Source organism: Prionailurus bengalensis, chromosome C1 (genome assembly GCF_016509475.1).
Source record: "Prionailurus bengalensis isolate Pbe53 chromosome C1, Fcat_Pben_1.1_paternal_pri, whole genome shotgun sequence".
Lineage (NCBI taxonomy): Eukaryota > Metazoa > Chordata > Mammalia > Carnivora > Felidae > Prionailurus > Prionailurus bengalensis.
Genome location: NC_057345.1, coordinates 23,929,866 through 23,945,691, shown reverse-complemented (window position 1 = coordinate 23,945,691; position 15,826 = coordinate 23,929,866). Strand labels below are relative to the sequence as shown.

The 15,826-nt window shown below is 60.2% G+C and overlaps 1 protein-coding gene across 7 annotated transcripts in view; it reads left to right on the top strand.

Annotated features, from left to right (window-relative positions):
* The window catches only part of COL16A1 (collagen type XVI alpha 1 chain), a 49,583-nt gene that overhangs the window by 30,527 nt on the left and 3,230 nt on the right, over positions 1–15,826 (top strand). For 4 of the 7 annotated variants that reach the window (XM_043574361.1, XM_043574359.1, XM_043574360.1 and 1 more), the window contains 17 exons: positions 2,511–2,564; positions 3,151–3,204; positions 3,729–3,782; positions 5,400–5,444; positions 5,559–5,612; positions 5,950–5,985; positions 6,333–6,395; positions 8,715–8,786; positions 8,976–9,029; positions 9,646–9,690; positions 9,890–9,934; positions 10,237–10,290; positions 10,718–10,771; positions 12,879–12,929; positions 13,285–13,374; positions 14,854–14,889; positions 15,272–15,316. In XM_043574361.1, the coding sequence (XP_043430296.1) occupies positions 2,511–2,564; positions 3,151–3,204; positions 3,729–3,782; positions 5,400–5,444; positions 5,559–5,612; positions 5,950–5,985; positions 6,333–6,395; positions 8,715–8,786; positions 8,976–9,029; positions 9,646–9,690; positions 9,890–9,934; positions 10,237–10,290; positions 10,718–10,771; positions 12,879–12,929; positions 13,285–13,374; positions 14,854–14,889; positions 15,272–15,316 (906 nt within the window). Of the gene's footprint in view, positions 1–717; positions 763–2,510; positions 2,565–3,150; positions 3,205–3,728; positions 3,783–5,399; positions 5,445–5,558; positions 5,613–5,949; positions 5,986–6,332; positions 6,396–8,714; positions 8,787–8,975; positions 9,030–9,645; positions 9,691–9,889; positions 9,935–10,236; positions 10,291–10,717; positions 10,772–12,878; positions 12,930–13,284; positions 13,375–14,853; positions 14,890–15,271; positions 15,317–15,826 lie in introns of all 7 variants that reach the window. The other 3 variants (XM_043574356.1, XM_043574358.1, XM_043574355.1) reach the window with 1 other exon arrangement.

Here is a 15,826-nt window from a genome sequence, read left to right as displayed (position 1 = left end):
GCCCCCCCACCATCGAATCCCCTGGAACTGGCCTGCTCCGTCCCACTTTGCCCGTGGTCCTGCTTAGGGGAGGCCCTCAAGGGCACACTCATGTCTCCCTGTCCCCGTCCCCACAGTGTCCTGCACCACGGACCCAGGCTGCCCTGGCAGGAAGGCCTAGGCTTCTGGCTCGTGGTCTCGGCTGCCAGGAAAGCGTATGGCAACCTGGCCAGATCTCTTCATGCCTCCGTGACACCAGTCACTACAGGGGCCAGCATCGCTGCGTTGCTCTGTGGGGCCATCTCTAGGACAGGTCTACGAAGGCCAGACCAGGGATGTCTGGTGTCGTTATGGCAGGAAAATAGAAGTGACCAGGAAAAGTCTGGAAGAGCCGAAAATGCTTTCTTTGGAGAACAAGTGGCTGGTGGGAGCCACCTTAGAACCAGGGAGCCACCCGGCCGGGGGCCTATGGAGGTCAGGTGGCAGGCATGATGGGCTTGCTCTCCAGCAAGGGTGTCCAGCTAGACTCGGGGGGACTCTGGGGGCTGTTTCTCATCTCTGCCGACGGCAGAGCCATTCTTCCTGGAGCCGAGGGGAGGAGCAGCTGCCTTCACTGAGTCTCTTTTCCAGCTGCCTTGGAAATATTCCTGTGACCTCCTCTCCCCATGACCCCCTGCCCCCGACTATGTCCAGGGTTACTGTGCTTGTGAGTTGTGACCTGCCTGTTTCTCCCACCAGGGCCCCCCAGGTTTTCCTGGTGCTGTTGGCTCCCCCGGATTGCCTGTAAGAACCTAGCGCTGCTCGACCTCCCCTTCCCCCGCCAGCCAGGTCTCTGTGGCTTTTGCTTGTGTCCCTTCCTGTTGAGGCCTTGCCCCTCCTCCATGTTTGTCTCCGTCCCCTGCAGGCACGTAACGACACAGGTTCCCCCCGAGGTCCCAGAGGCTTGGACATCCTCCCAAGTCTCTGACTCCTTTCCCTCTTCCCTTCTCCCCCTGCTCCTGCTTTCTTTCATCTTCTCTCTTCCACCCGCCTCCCCTGCAGTCTCCGTTTTCTCTCCCCTAGTCCCACGTCACTGCCCCCCCACCCCCCACCCCCAGGCCTGCTTTACCTTCTTATTTGAAGCCGGTGCCTCCAGGGGCCTCTTTACGCCTCCCTTCCCACTTCTGCCTCCTGCTTCTCCCACCTTTGCTGTTGGCTGAAGATTTGCTGGAAGTAGTTCTTGGGGCCCTGCCAGGCGCCTGGCACAGAGCCCGGCAGAGATGCCAAAGCTTTAGGGCTTCACATCGCAGGCTGGCACAGGTTGCCACCCCGCTGCTTGGCAGGGCCGTCCAGAGGCGCCCCGGGGATCCGAAGGCAGCCACGCTCGCACCTCGCCCAGCGTCCTAGAGGAAACTCTCAGCTTCCTCCTCTTCCTTTCCTCTCCCTTGGCTCCGGGCCCGGTCTGCTCCAAGGCTGGGCAGGTGACGCCAGCCGGTTGGGTTTCTGGGTGTCGTGGGGCCCTGCCCCTCTGTGCCCGGTGCGTTGGCCTGCCCCTCCCGCCAGGTGTCGTTAATTGCCCTGCCTCCGTCATCGTCACGAGTGTGTTTAAATCGTCCCCATCGTCACTGTTGCTCCCTCCTGGGTCACGGAAACTAACCTCCTGTTTGTCAGATTTGGTGTTCCTGGGGCCTGGCTCCTCTCCTCCCGGGCCTGGTGATGGAGGCTCAGGGAGCGGGGCCCCTCCTGTCACAGCTCCATCTGTCCCCATGTCCTCATCCTGGCCGGACCTTGTCTGTTTCTGCTTGCTTGGGTGAAGGGGCCATCTGTCCGTCTAGCCATCTGTCTTGTGTTGTGGAAAGGTGTGGGCACCGTCTCTCGAGGGCGTGAGGGAGAAGGGGCAGACGCAGCCCCTTAAGGCTGTGGCGAACCCACAAGGGTCGGGGTGGGGGCTCTGGCTTTGACTGAAAGTGACATCCCTTTCCACCCTAAAAAGTGACAGGGACTGCTCTGGAGGGAGCAGTGTGCTCGGGGGGCCTTCCCGTGCCTCTCCCCTGTACCCCTCAAAGAAGGTGATTTGGGGCTGGGGCTGGGGGGCGTACAGGTAAGTGTTGGGTATCCGGTGATACATTTTGGCAGAGGAACATCACTGTAGGGACGCCACTCCCGACAGCTGCCCCTCACGGGGAGCACACACGTGTCAGCCTCCTAAAGGTACACCCCAGACAGTTACCAAAATAGGGCACACCGATGACAGTCACCTGCCTGACAGGTACCCTCTGAGGGTCACCTACCTGGGGGGGGGGCATATCTCTGTAGTTACCTGTCTTGGGGGTATGCTCTTGAGAGGCACCCCTAGGCGGGAGTTTACACCTCTCACAATTACCCTTCTGGGGTACACCCCATGGCCACCTTGCCAGGGACCCTAGGAAGGGCATCAGGAAAGCCCAACTCTGCCCGGACCGGGGACAGAAGGCTGCAGGGCAAGGAGAAGGAGTCGGGGGCTGGGTGGGGACTGCCCTCCCCTGTAGGTTCTCATGATTTTTCTCCCCAAGGGTCTTCAAGGAGAGCGAGGCCTCAGGGGCCTGACAGGAGAGAAGGGGGAACCGGTAAGAGGGGGCTGGCAGGGGGAGGAGACGGATCGGGAACCCTGGGGAGACAGAAGTTGGGCCCCCAGGGATGAGTGGAAGAGGGGAGGGGGACTCCTTTTGAAACTCTCTGCCCCTGATCCCTCAGATTGGGGGGTTTTCACCCCCCCACCCCGGGATCAAAGGAGGCTGATCTCCTTGTATCCTGACTCCCCCCGGAAGGGGCAAACAGACTTGCCCCCTGGCTTCTAGCAGCATCCTGGGGGCTCTTCTCCCTCCCTCCTCCTGCAGCATTTAGCTGCCCCTTCCACACACTACCCAACCCCCCCCCCCCCCCCCCCCCGCCACCCTGTCCTCATCCTCCCTGCTCTGGGCCTTTTCCTCTGCCTCAGCTCCCAGGGTCCTGGCCAGGCTGGCACCTGTCATCCAGCCCCAGCCTCGCAGTGGCGGTCTGGACCAAAGAAACCTGGGCCTTTGGGAACTGGTCCGAGGTGGTGGCTGTCCTGGGGTGGGTGTGTGTGCCTCCCGAATTGGCAGCTCAGGCATCCTGGCTGCGGCTACGCTTTTTGCCCGGGGAGGGGTTCATAATGTCTACTTTTCTTTGTAGGGTCCTCCAGGGCAACCTGGTTACCCAGGTGCCATGGGCCCCCCAGGACTGCCTGTGAGTAAGGGGATGCTGGCTCTGGAGGTAGCAGAGCCTGGGGATGGTGGTCAGGACAGGACCAGGCTGGGGCATCCCCCAGCAGCTCCCTCCCTTCCAAGCATACCAGCCTGTCCCTCTGCCAGGCTGTCCCTGGAGAGGTCCCCAAAGTCCCTTTGGTAGTGCAGCTTGGCCCTGCCCCTCCACTTTGCGAGTCTGCTGCAGCCACTGCACACAGAAGGCCAGATTCTCAGAGCACACAGACCCCAGCCCTGAGATCTGCCCCTGGGGGTGGGGGGGTGGGGCAGGAGAGCTGGGGAGGCCAAACTCAAGCAGGAGGCTGCTGGGTGGGCGGGTCCCGCTTTCCACTGGGGGCCACAGCGGCGGGTGGGAAGCAGCCCCCCTCCTCCTCCCCCTGCCGTCATCATTGGTGCCACCTGCCTGTAAGTGCCAGCCTGTGCCAGCTGCAGTCTCCACCCCTCGCATTAGCGCCATGACGGGCGGGCCACGGGGCTAATTCAGCTCTCTCTCTGCTTGCTTGTCAGGGCATCAAGGGGGAGCGGGGCTACGTCGGGCCCCCGGGAGAGAAAGGAGAATCGGTGAGTCTCAGCTCAGGGCAGGAGGAAGGGATCCGAAGGGAGCAGTCCCTGCCCCGCCTCCACCTCCACCTCCACCCGAGGAGACTTTCCCAGCAGCCTGTGAAGGGGGAGACAGGACCCCTGCTTCCCTGCCCCCCTGAGTCCCTCCAGCTGCAGCTCAGGCAGGCAGCGCAGGCTGGTTGCTGCGGAGGCGGAGGGGAGGCTGGAAGGAGGATCCCAGCAGGTTTCGCGGAGACGGGCTGGGGGCTGGCTGGCCGCGGCTGCCAAGGGGCAGGGAGCCTGGAGTCGGTGGGCAGGAGAATCTCCTTCCCCCCCACCCCGCTCCGCCCCGCCAAGGCAGGCAGGCGGGCAGGACAGCCTGGGGAGAGGCAGGCCTGGAACCCTAGATCCAGCGTGGAGCCTAGCCTGACCCCGCAAGCCCTGAGCGACCCTTCCCAGCCTGGGTGAGGGCAGGAGCTGGGGCTGTTATCAGGCGAGGACATCACATCCGTGAGGTTATCCCTGAGGCTCAGGAAGTGGCATGGCTCGCCCAGCATGCTGCAGCTAGTTAGCGAGTTAGGGCAGAGCCTGGACTGGAACCCAAGTCTGTCTGTGGCCAACCTGCCAAACCTTAGTCTTATCTTCTGTTCACACATCGGGCCCCGGTGGGGTACAGCAAACCCCACGTGCATTTATGCAATAACGGACATTTCTCATGGGCCTTCTGGGTGCTAGGCTCTGCTGTGAGGGTGCCGCAGTGAACAAAACAGGCACTTGTGTCCCTTCACCGCAGGGAGCTCACATTCCAGCGAGGGAGGCAGATAACCGATGAATAAGCCAATACACATAAATGATGAGAAAGCAATAGAGAAGATAGAGCAGGGCAAGGGGCTGGACTGGTGTACGGGGTGCCAGTAGGCAGAGGATTGGGAGATCTGTCTGAGGAGGTGGTGTTTGAGCGGAGCCCTGAATAGAGTTGAGGGCGGGGAAGACACGTGGCTATCTGTCCCGGAGAATCCCACAGTGGGAGGCCCTGGGTGGGGGCACGTCAGAAAGAGATTGGAGCCATCTAATCCCTGGGTAAGGTTTTAAGGGCCCTGGAAAGGATAGGGGTAATGGCAGGCATTCTAGGTAGAGGAGACAGCTGTGCAAAGGCCCAGGGGTATGAATGTATAGAGTATGTTTAGAGAACAGCGGTCTGACCAAGCAAGGCAGAAAATAAGACAGGGAGAGGGAAGTGAAGCAGGAAAGGGTGGTTGGTGCCAGATCCCAGGATGCCTCAAAACCCAGCACTGGTGGAAATTGGGCACTTCATTCAGTGGGACAGAGGGGAGCCATGGAAGGTTTTGGAGCAAGAAGAGTGTTATAATCAGAACTATGTTGGAGAAGAAAAGATGGCAGCCACTTGCTGGCTGGATTGACATAAGCCAGGAGGTGGCAGGGCTAGTTAGAAGACTGGTTCAATAGCTCAGGCAAGAGAAAGGAAGTCGGGGCGAACCAGGGGGAAGTGTCCTGACAGCTTGGAGGGACCTCCCACCACATCCCCTGCATCTACTCTCTGCCCTGTCCCCTGCCCCGTCCCCTGATCTCCCACTTACCCTAGTCAGAGTGACTGATTCTGCTCCTTTGTGTCCCCAGGGCCCACCAGGATCTGAAGGCCTCCCAGGTCCCCCAGGCCCAGCAGTGAGTAAAGGAGGAGACGGGAGAGTGGACATGGGGCCCCCTGGTCCTGGTCCAGCCCTGGGGTCTAAGGGCAGAAAGACTGGGTTCTAGCTTCATTGTTCTCTGTGGCGACAGGGTCCCCGAGGAGAGCGAGGACCCCAAGGGAATTCGGGAGAGAAGGGCGACCAGGTGAGTGACCACAGGACCTAGCTGGCTGTCCTGACCATGAGGGATGGCTTGGGGGGTGGGGGTGGGCACAGGGAAGGGGTCCCAGAGGCTGGGTCCTCTCCCTGATGGCCACCCTCATGTGTGGAGGGGTGACCAGCTCTAGCCTCCAGCCCTCACCCGCCCTTGTGTTGCAACCTCCCAGCTCATGGCTCGAGTTTCACCTGCCGGTCATCTTGGGCAGAGTGGAGGACAAGGCCCCATGGCTCGAGGCAGCCTCACCCTGTCACTCTTTCCATTTGGGCAGCCAGGCGGGAGGGAGTGGGCGGCTCAGCAAACTGTCCCTCGCTTCTTCCTCTAGGGATTTCAAGGCCAGCCAGGCTTTCCCGGCCCACCGGTGAGTGGAGACACAAAGCCAGTTCTGTCTGATGTGATCCTGTTTGGGAGGGGTAGGCCTGACCAGGCCAGGCTGGGTGAGGATGGGCCTGGGGAGGGGAGGGAAGAGGCACGGGAGGAACGGCCTGGGTGGCCAGGCCTGATTCCAAGAGCCGGGACCTGGAGGGCAGAGCCTCCTGGGTGGGCCCCGGACCAGCAGGCCAGCCAGCAGTAATGCTCCTGGGTGGTGTTTCTAGGAAGTCAGAATGCATCGCATTAACCACAGTGAAGCAGACCCAGGTGGAACAAGGAAGGAGAGCTCCCCCCCAGGCCCCGCTCTCATCCTCGCCTGCTCCTTTGTTGATACAGGGTCCTCCTGGATTCCCGGGCAAAGCTGGAGCACCTGGCCCCCCCGGCCCACAAGCGGAGAAGGTGAGCAGGACCCCAAGGTGAGGTGGCCGCCTCCGCAGATCTGAGCCATGCAGTTCCCACACCCCGATCCACCCCCACTACCGGCCCTTTGGAAATTCAAGGAGTGGCTCAGTTACGTCAAGGGTGGGGAGAGAGATCTCGAGCCTCGGCTCATCAGCTGCCTCTGGGCAACAGACCGGTGGCCCCCAAGCCCAGGATACCCGCTGGCCTTTGTGCTGCCAGAGTCCCCGCCTGGTGGGGATGAGGCAGGGGGCGTAGTCAGAGGCGGGGACTCAAGGGGGAGGGGGAGGAGCTGAGCGAAGGAGGGGAGCACATCCAGACTGGAAACCCCACAGTCCTGAAGCCAGAGCAGCTTGGCCATTTGCCTTCTGGGTCTGACAACAGCAGGAAGGAAGCATGCTCAGATTGTCCCCAGGGCCCCACGGGGGCCAGGCATGGCCTATGAGCTGATGACAAGGGTCAGAAGGACAGCAGCCTGGGAAGCCCCTGCACTGGCTGCCCTGGGTTTGGAGACTAGCTCTGCCGTGGCCTGGGGGCTGGCACTCCTGTCTCCGCCCAACCCTTGGGCTCCCCAAATGTGATGGCTAGGTAGTGTAATGAGGCCCCAAATTGACTTCTAAGCTTGGGGTGGGGGTGGGGCGTTTATGACCCAAAGGGAGAGGCAAGAGGCCTACAACCTCGGACAGAGCCTCTTTCCTCTGAAAACACGCGCCGCACAGCTCTCAGAGCTAGAAGGGACTGCTGAAAGGGCCACCTTGGTCTAACTTCTCACTGTCCCGGTGAGGAAACGAGGCTCAGAGAGGTTAGGGGCGTCCCAGGGGCACACAGCAAAATAGCAACAGAGCTGAGACTTCTCTCCCAGCCCAGGTGAGCCCCCAGGAGCCTCCCCGCCTCCCCAGAGCCAGAGCGCCTATCAGCCGCATTAGGGGTGGTGGTGGGTGTCACCTCCCTTCTCAGTGGGAGCCCCTGCCAGAGCCCTCCGTGCTGGCTCTGTACCCCAGCACTGCCTGCTCTCCTTAGGCTGGTCACTGCAGAGAATCCCAAACCTCTGGCCAGCGGTTCTCTGTCCCGACTCCCTGTGGGACTGACATTTTCTGGGGCTGTGCTGACCCCTCCTGGTAGCCGGTGGCATTGCAATGCCACGGGGGGGGCTTTCCTCCCCACCCCCTTTCCCCCCCATGGGAGGGTGAGGGGTGTCTCTAGCTAGATCATTTCCCCTTGGCCAGCTCCACAGCCACTGCCCCAGGGCAGCTACCCTCTCTCCCCTGGGGTACCCAGCAGCCCTCCACACCAAGCTGCTTGCCTCCTCCCTTCACTGGTGAACATTCTAGCTCACACCTTGGTTCTCATCACTCCCCTGCTTTGAACCATCAGTGGCTCCCCAGTGCCTGTCGCAGTGGTTCCCAGACTTTATGTTGAAGTTCCTGAGCCCTGTCATCACACAGAAGCTCCCGTGAACTCTCAATGTATTAAACAGATATGAGTAGAGCTGCTCTGGCTGAGGCGGGAGCAAGGGTCTTGGGTCCCACCCTCTGGGCTCCCACTTTGTGCCCCCATCTCTGACGCTCCTCCAGGAACCCCCAGGGCTCTGAGGAGTACAGTGTGAAAAGCACTGGCCTGTCGGATAGACTCTGGCACGGTGTTCCGGGCACACCCCCCGTCAGGCTCTCCCTAGAGCCTCCAGGCTTGCCTCCCACCCCTCCTGTCACACTGGCTCCCCAGACATCCTGGCCAGGCCAGGCATGTGACCACTTGCAAATCTGTATCGTTCTCTGAAGTTCCCTTAGAGGCTCTTTTCTACCTGTCCACTTGCCCGAATCCCACCTATCCTTCAGAGTCTAGCATCTGGTGATGCTTCTGTGACACTCTCCCTGACCCCTGGCCAGAGTGAGCGGCCCCCTCTTCCGAGCTGGACCGTGAGCTCCTTGAGGACAGGGAAGAATCAGAGGCTATATAGTGCTTGGCACTTTGTGGGGGACCGTCGCGCGCTGAATGTATCCCTTCAGTCAGTACACGTTCCTGCACACCCACTGTGCCAGTCCCTGGGTCAACCCCGAAGAAGGTGCTAGACCGAACAGGCTCTGTCCCTTCCTCATATCACAGTGCAGAAAGAGGGATGCTTTGCAGACAAAGACAGATCCTTCTGGGGGAGTGGCGTGGAATACATCCAGCAGAACTGGGGCTGGAAACCAGTGGTCTTGACTTTCAGTAATCATCAGAACCCGGCGCCTAGGGCCTCATCCCCCCGGGGTGGGGGCTTGGGGGGAGTGGTGGGCAAGGCCCTGCTGACTGTGTTGTGGGGGGTCGGCTCCTTCCCAGGGCAGTGAAGGCATCCGAGGCCCACCAGGCATGCCTGGTCCCCCTGGGCCACCAGGATCGCCTGGGATCCAGGTGAGTGTGTGTCCCCTTGGCCTGCCAGGTACGTGCGGCGTGCATGCGTGTGTATGTGTGCCTGCATGTGTGTGTGTCTAATCCGGGTGGGAGCTGGGTGAGCGGTGGACAGGGTGGAGGGGCTGGGTCAGGTATCTTACCTCCTGGGGCTCCGGCAGGCATGCAGACATTCCTTTTTCCTGTTTCTAGGGCCCTGCCGGCCTGGATGGTCTGGATGGGAAGGACGGCAAGCCTGGCTTGAGGGTGAGAGGATGGGCACCCTTTCCTTCTCTTTCCTCCTCCAAGAGCCAAAGTCAATGGAACCCCGATGAAGGAAATGGAATCCCCTCCCCCACACCCCTGCCTTCCCTCCACCTGCTCCTGGCCACACCCCCCTTCTCTGATGGCACCCGAGGCCTTGGTTCCTTGGTTCTTCTGGTAGCCTTAACCAGGTTGGATGAGCCGGGTCTCACCAAAGCCAGGCAGTGAAGGGGGTGGGTTTATATCCAGAAATTCAGGATACTAAAGATACTAGGCCGGGTGTCAGAAAAACAGGCCGCAGACCTGGCAGGACCTGAGCAGCCCTGGATCCCTGGGTCTGGTGCTGCTGGGGAATGTGAAAGGGATGCGACATGGCAAAGGGCAGAGCATCAGAGTCAACCCCCTTCTGTACCCAAAAGAAGGAAAGTCGGGGCTCAGAGAGGGCTGGGATTCACTCAGGGTCCACAGCCAGTCAGAGACCAAGCCCAGCTTGGATTCTTCCCTCTGCCTCCCATGACATTCCCTCCACCCTGGGATAGCCGGGGGAGGGGCTGCCGAGAGGGAAGACAGTGGGAAAAGAGTGCTCATCCTGTCTCAATGCCCCTGGTCTCTTCCACAGGGGGACCCTGGCCCCGCTGGCCCTCCTGGACTCATGGGACCCCCGGTAAGTTGAGCTGCAGGAAGGAGTTGGGAGCGGGGAGGTCCCAAAGCTGACGGGTGCGGGCTCTGCCTTAGAGGGTGGGCAGCCCGAATCCAGATCCGCTGGGGACCAGGTTGTGACTTTGGGTGGGTCTGATTCCTTCAACCTGCGGAAGGAGGCAAGGGAAGTCGCCTCCGTGGCAGCCTCCCACTTTTCCTTCCAGGGCTTCAAGGGAAAAACGGGACACCCTGGCCTCCCAGGACCGAAGGTAAGGAAGGGCCTGGCGACTTCTGCCAAGCAGGTGTTCTCGGCCATACCCAAGGCCCGACCCCAGGCAGACATGGCAGCCTGGCACCAGCGGGCTGAGACGCCATCCCAGCATCCAAGCCTCCTGAGACCACGGGGGCCTAGCGGATCGGGTCAGGCTCTGCCGTCCACCAGCCCGAGAGCATCCGAGGGCTGCTGGCCAGAGTCTGGGCAGGGGGCAGGACTCCTCGGATGTGGGGTCGCCTTGGGGCTGGGGGAGCCAAGTGAGGTCTGTCGAGTTCCAGCTGGCCCTCTCTCTTGCAGGGTGACTGTGGGAAACCAGGGCCCCCAGGCAGCAGTGGCCGGCCAGGAGCAGAGGTAAGGGCTGAGGTCCATACGTGTTACCTTCGGGCAGCCTTTGGGGCTCTGCTGAGTCCAAGACTTACTGGCCAAGGGGCTGCCTTCCCTCCTGGGCCTTCTGGGGGAGGTTTTGCCCTAAGATACACACCTTCACCTCCTCCTTCCTCCTGCAACTGGTTCCCCTCCCTGCAGGCTGTTGGATCACTCACCTAAAAAGCAAGGCCTGGCCTTCTCAGGCTGAGGGCTCTGACATCTGTCTCCAACAATACTCGTGGGCAGGGCTGGTCCCTCGGGCCCCAGAAAGCGTGGGCCTGGAGGCCAGGACTCAGCTCAGCTCCTCTATCGGTGTCCTACCTGCTCTGCTCAGCCTCCTTCCCACTAAAAACCCCGTGTGTGTAAGTCTGTTTCTGTATTGCTTTTTTTTTTTTTTTTCTGGCTCCTATAGGGTGAGCCTGGTGCCATGGGACCTCAGGGAAGACCCGGCCCCCCTGGCCATATTGTGAGTTAAACCATTTTTGCCTCTGCCTCTATTAGAGTTAGGATCCTCTTGGGGCTGGGGTGGGCAAGCCGGTGATGGCCTGAAAGAACTGACCACAGGGGCAGCCCTACAGAGCAGTAAGGGGCCTTCGGCTCACCTAATCCAGTGGTCTCCAGGCTTTCTGCCATTTTCTTATTTTCTGGGCACATTTGAGTTTACTGATCAAACAAAGATCATTCAGTTATTCGACAAACAATAATTGAGCACCTGCTCCATGCCAGGCACTGTTCCAAGCATTGGGCTGTGGCAGGGAGCGAGACAGACAAGGTCCCCTGATCCCAGAGCTTCCACGCAGGCCCAACAAACAAACAAATTAATGCGAAAGCTTCAGGCAGCCATGTGATGTCACCGGGAGGGCCTGGGAGGCGCCTTTAGAGGAACCTTTACTGCAGAAGTGGCATTTGAGCCGAGGCCTGAATGACAAGAAGGAGCCATCTGTCCAGCAGTCTGGGGGGAGAACGTCCAGGCAGGAGTCGGGGGGCGGGGGCGGGGGAGGGCAGCTGACGCAAAGAGCCCGAGGCAGGGAGGGGCCCGGTGTGTCCGGGGAGCTCCAAGGTCAGCGTGGCTGGAATGGAATTTGAGAAAGGCATGAGTGGGAGCCAGAAAGCTATGCTTCCAGAGGACCTGGTGACGACCTCGGACCTTGGAGGACCTCAGGAGGCGAGGGGCACGGGTGGCAGCCGAGGTGTCCCTGGATGGTGGATGGTCGGGTGGAGCTGGGGTGGCAGATGGGCTGTGTTTGGAGTACTTGCTGCCGACTTGGATGGGGGAGGGGCGGGGAGCGGTGGAGGGAGAGGAGCCAGGGATGACTCCTGCGCGTAGGTGGGCGGCTGGGTGCCTGGGTGGTGCACTTACAAAGGTAAGACGACTTGGAGAGGACAGTTATTAAGCAATAATGAGTTTCCCATCTGAATTTACTCCTCAGTAACATAGATGGCTGCCTATGGGCGCCTTTGATCAGTGTGACAGCTAGAGCTGATGGGGTTCCTGAGCAAAGGAAACACTCTGGCGTTTGATTGCAGCCCTGTTGTGGCAGATGTACAGTTTCCAGGAGGCTTCTGGAAGTGTTAAAAATAGCTCATGATCAAAAAGAGGAACTCTCGGGTCCTCATCAGTGCGTGTATGGATCTCAAGGGGTCTAGCGGCCCCGGATTAGGGACCCCAGGTCCAGCCTAGTCCCTGTTCACACTGCAGATGAAAGGAGCCACACACTGATTTGTGATCCCATTGAAGACTCATCGGGGGGCTGGGAGAGGGGGCACAAGTTTCCTCCTCTCACCTCCGTCTGCCCAGCTTCAGCCCCTGCTCCGTGCCAGTCCCAGTGCCGGGCATTCCCGCCCCCAGAAGACTTGTGATGAGCGGAACAGAGTCCGTGCCTCCAGAACTTTCCATCTGGGAGTGTGGAGGGACATGCTGGGAGAGAGACCTGTGTGCCATGGGCTTCAGAGGGGTAGCTCTGGCCAGGGAGCTGGCACTTGAGCTGACTCAGAGCTCAACTTGACTTGAACTTGAACTTGACTCAGAGATGGGGATGGCATTCCAGCCCCGCCCCAGCCCAGCAGGGTGACAGCACTCTGTGTGTTGAGTCCCACCGCTCTCCAGGGACAGCAGAGTGGGAGACCCAAGGCCTGAGGCCAGGCTTACCCACTGGGTCTCTGGGGTTCGAGTTGAGCCCCTGCTTCTCCCACAGAACAGGAGGAGAGGAGCTAGGAGGGCCTCAGAAGACCCCAGGCCCACATAGTTAACCTTCAGGCCTTTGCCCTCCGCCCTCGGCTCTGGCTGTGGTTTCCAGATCATCCCTTTGGCACAGCCCAAGATGAACCACTCAGTGCACGGCAGGCGTGAAGGTCCTGTGAGCTCGGGGACCCTCCCCCCCCCAGGTGTCAGCTCTGGCACAAGTTTTTTGGGAGAAGCTCAAGTGCAAGACCGGAAGGGAAGGAGGGTTGAGGGAAGACGGATGGAGTTGCTGAAGTTCTGGGCCTGTTCCTGCCTTTGGTCCCTCGCTGCCTCCTGGGGTGGCCTTATTATCGGAGACTCTTTCCATCCCGCTGTCTTCATGTTTCTTTAGGGGCCACCGGGACCTCCAGGCCAGCCGGGCCCAGCTGGGATCTCTGCAGTGGTGAGTGATCTACTCCCCTCGTCCCTCCCTCCCTCCCTCCCTCCCAGGACTCGGGCTGGGGCTTCTTTCACAGAGGGGGGTGGTGAGAACAATTTGTGCCTGTCCCCCTCCTTCCCTGCCTTCAGCCTCTCCCACCTCCTGGGTCTCCCCAGGTGGCATTCAGTAAAGGCCTTTGGAGAGGGCTGGAGGCCATCACAGGCCCCGGCCTCAGGTTCAGGCCACGCCACCCTGCCCCACAGGGCCTGGGGGGGTGGGTGCATGGTCCCTGGCATACAATCACGCCTGCCTCTCTGCTCTGTGGGGTTCACTGTTGTCTCTCCCGTCCCCTCTCACCACCCACCTCCCTTCTCTCCAGGGCCTAAAAGGAGACCGGGGAGCCCCTGGAGAAAGGGGCATGCTAGGCCTTCCAGGCCAGCCTGGGACCCCCGGACACCCTGGCCCCCCGGTAAGACCCCACATCTTACTGCACAGCCCCGAGGGAAAGGGACATTTGGCTTTGTCAGTCGAGCACAGCCCCACGCATCTGGGGTCTCCAGGGGAGGAGAGGCGGTTAGCAGGGAAGATGGCAGCCCGACGAGATCACATCACATCCGGAAGAAAGGACAAGTTCTGCAAGCCAGCGCTTGCCAAGCGCACCCCAGGCCGCTGCCTCTGAGCATGCACCACCCTAGGGGTCAGGCCGGCGAGACTTGGCGCCTGTTCTGCCCCTGCCCTGCCCCCTCCCTGGGGGAGCTCTCCGGTAACCACAGAGAATCTGTGCATGTCAGGAGCCAGAAATGCAGAGCCGTTATCACAGCCCTCTCGGCAACTCGCAAACCGGTCCTTGGTCTCAGCTAGTGTTTAGTACTAAGACCTATGACATGATGGTCACCGACAATGCACTGAATGGTGAGCCAAGTGCTTGGCATTTGGTCATTTAATCCATACCGCAATCCCGTTCAGTAGGTCCGATTGTTCCCATTTTACAGATGAGAAAACCAAAGCTCAGCAAGGTTAAATAGGTTGCCCACCGTCACAGAGCTAGCGAGTGGAAAAGTCTGCCGGATTCCTGAACTTGCGTCGTCCTTAGCCACTCTACAATACTCCCTCTTTCCAAGGTTCCAGACAGTTGACCCACATCAGGTGGATGGATTGCCAGTCTCAGGGATGAACTCTCCTGGGGAAATTGAGGCAGGAGCCCAGGTCTCCTAGCCCCCGGGTCGGGGGATTTTCTTCTGGGAGCAGTGGCCATGACCCTGGAGCCGGTGGCCTCAATGGGGTGGACGACTCCTGCCCGTGCAGGGGTGATGGTTGGTGCATTCGCCAGGAGGGCCGAGTCTCACCTACTCACTCGGATTCTCGCCAGGGCCCCGGGGCAGGCGGGCCCCTCCAAGCCTCTGTCCCTCCCTGCCTGTAGGCTCAGGAGCCTCCAGGGTCCCTAGCTGAATCTGCCAGTTGCCTTGGAATCCCAGATTCCTCTTCCCCACAATCATACCAGAAGCAGGCTGGGCCCAGGGTGTGTGGCCTGTCCTGTCCTGGGGTGGGAGCAGGCTCAGGCCACCCTGGCCTGTCTCCGGGACCTCACTGAGGACAGAGGTTCACAATTACCGCCTTTGTTTGGCAAACGTGTAACAGAAACTCACAGCTAGGGATCCCGCGAGATTCTGGGACCTCAAGCCAGGAGCCAGGCAGGCGCAGTCTGCTTGTCCCTTGCATAGCGCAGTCAGGGAGGCGGCCCGGGCTGCCAGCGTGGGGCTCCGGGACAGGCTGGAGTGTGGGGTGGGGTTCTAAGTTTCCATGGCCTGTGTCCAGAGCGGCTGAGGGTGAGGGCTAGAGGATCATGGTTCCTTCGTGGCACAGGGGCTGGGCATGTGTAGCGGGTAAGGGGAGCCAGATGCCATGCTGGGGTGGTGCTGATGGCTTTTTACCACTCTCTACTCCACAGGGTGAGCCTGGTGCGGACGGCGCAGCTGGCAAAGAGGTACTGTTGTGTTGGGTTTCTCCTTCCCTTGGGGATGCTGCTGCTTGCCCCTCGCCTTGCCCCCACCCTGCTTCCTTCGCTCAGTAATCACTCCCTGAACGCCTTCCAATATGCCATGCGCTGGCCCTTTCATTCTGACTTCTCACCTCTTTTTGTCTGTGACAAGGGACCCAACCAACACGATGATGCCCTAGGGGACATCATTCTACCTTCTAGCTGTCAGCCAACAGAAGGGAGGCTGTCGCCCTTCCTCACCCAGAGCTCAGCTGGACACAGCCTGGGCCCTAGGGTTGTGGCAGGTGGTCCTTTCATGACACCTGCCTCCCCAGGACGGCTCAGAGATGCTGCCTAGACTTGACCCCTGACTTTTGCTTTTCTCTAGGGACCCCCTGGAAAACAGGGACTTTATGGACCCCCCGGTCCAAAGGTGAGTGGGCACTGGCTGGTTTTGAGATGAAAAACTCATGAGTGATTAAGGCCAGCTCCAAGCTACGACTTTAGCCATGGAGAGGAGACGCAGGAAGGCCAGCGGGCAGGAAGAAAAAAGTGGGCAGAACTCAGAATTTGCAGCAACCTCATCTGTGAAAGTTTCTCACGGGGGCCTATTTCTTAGCTACGATTGGGAGGGTGGAAATCTCAAGTTCATTCACTCATTGACCAGTTGATTGATTCATTCATGCTGCTGGCACCTGCTCCCTCTCATGTTCCAGGTCCTCTGTCCCAGCTTTGGCTAAACAGAGGTCTCTGAACAGTAGCCACTCACTTCGTCCAGCCACACTTATGCTAGGGCATGGCAAGCTTTACAGAAGATTAGACATAGCACCCAAGTCAGCCCGGGGAGTCAGGGAGGCTGTGCATAGGACAGGAACATTTCAGCTGAGCAGGAGGAGTGAGCCGGGCAGAAGGGGGGAGAGGGCATTCCACGCAAGGAAGGCTA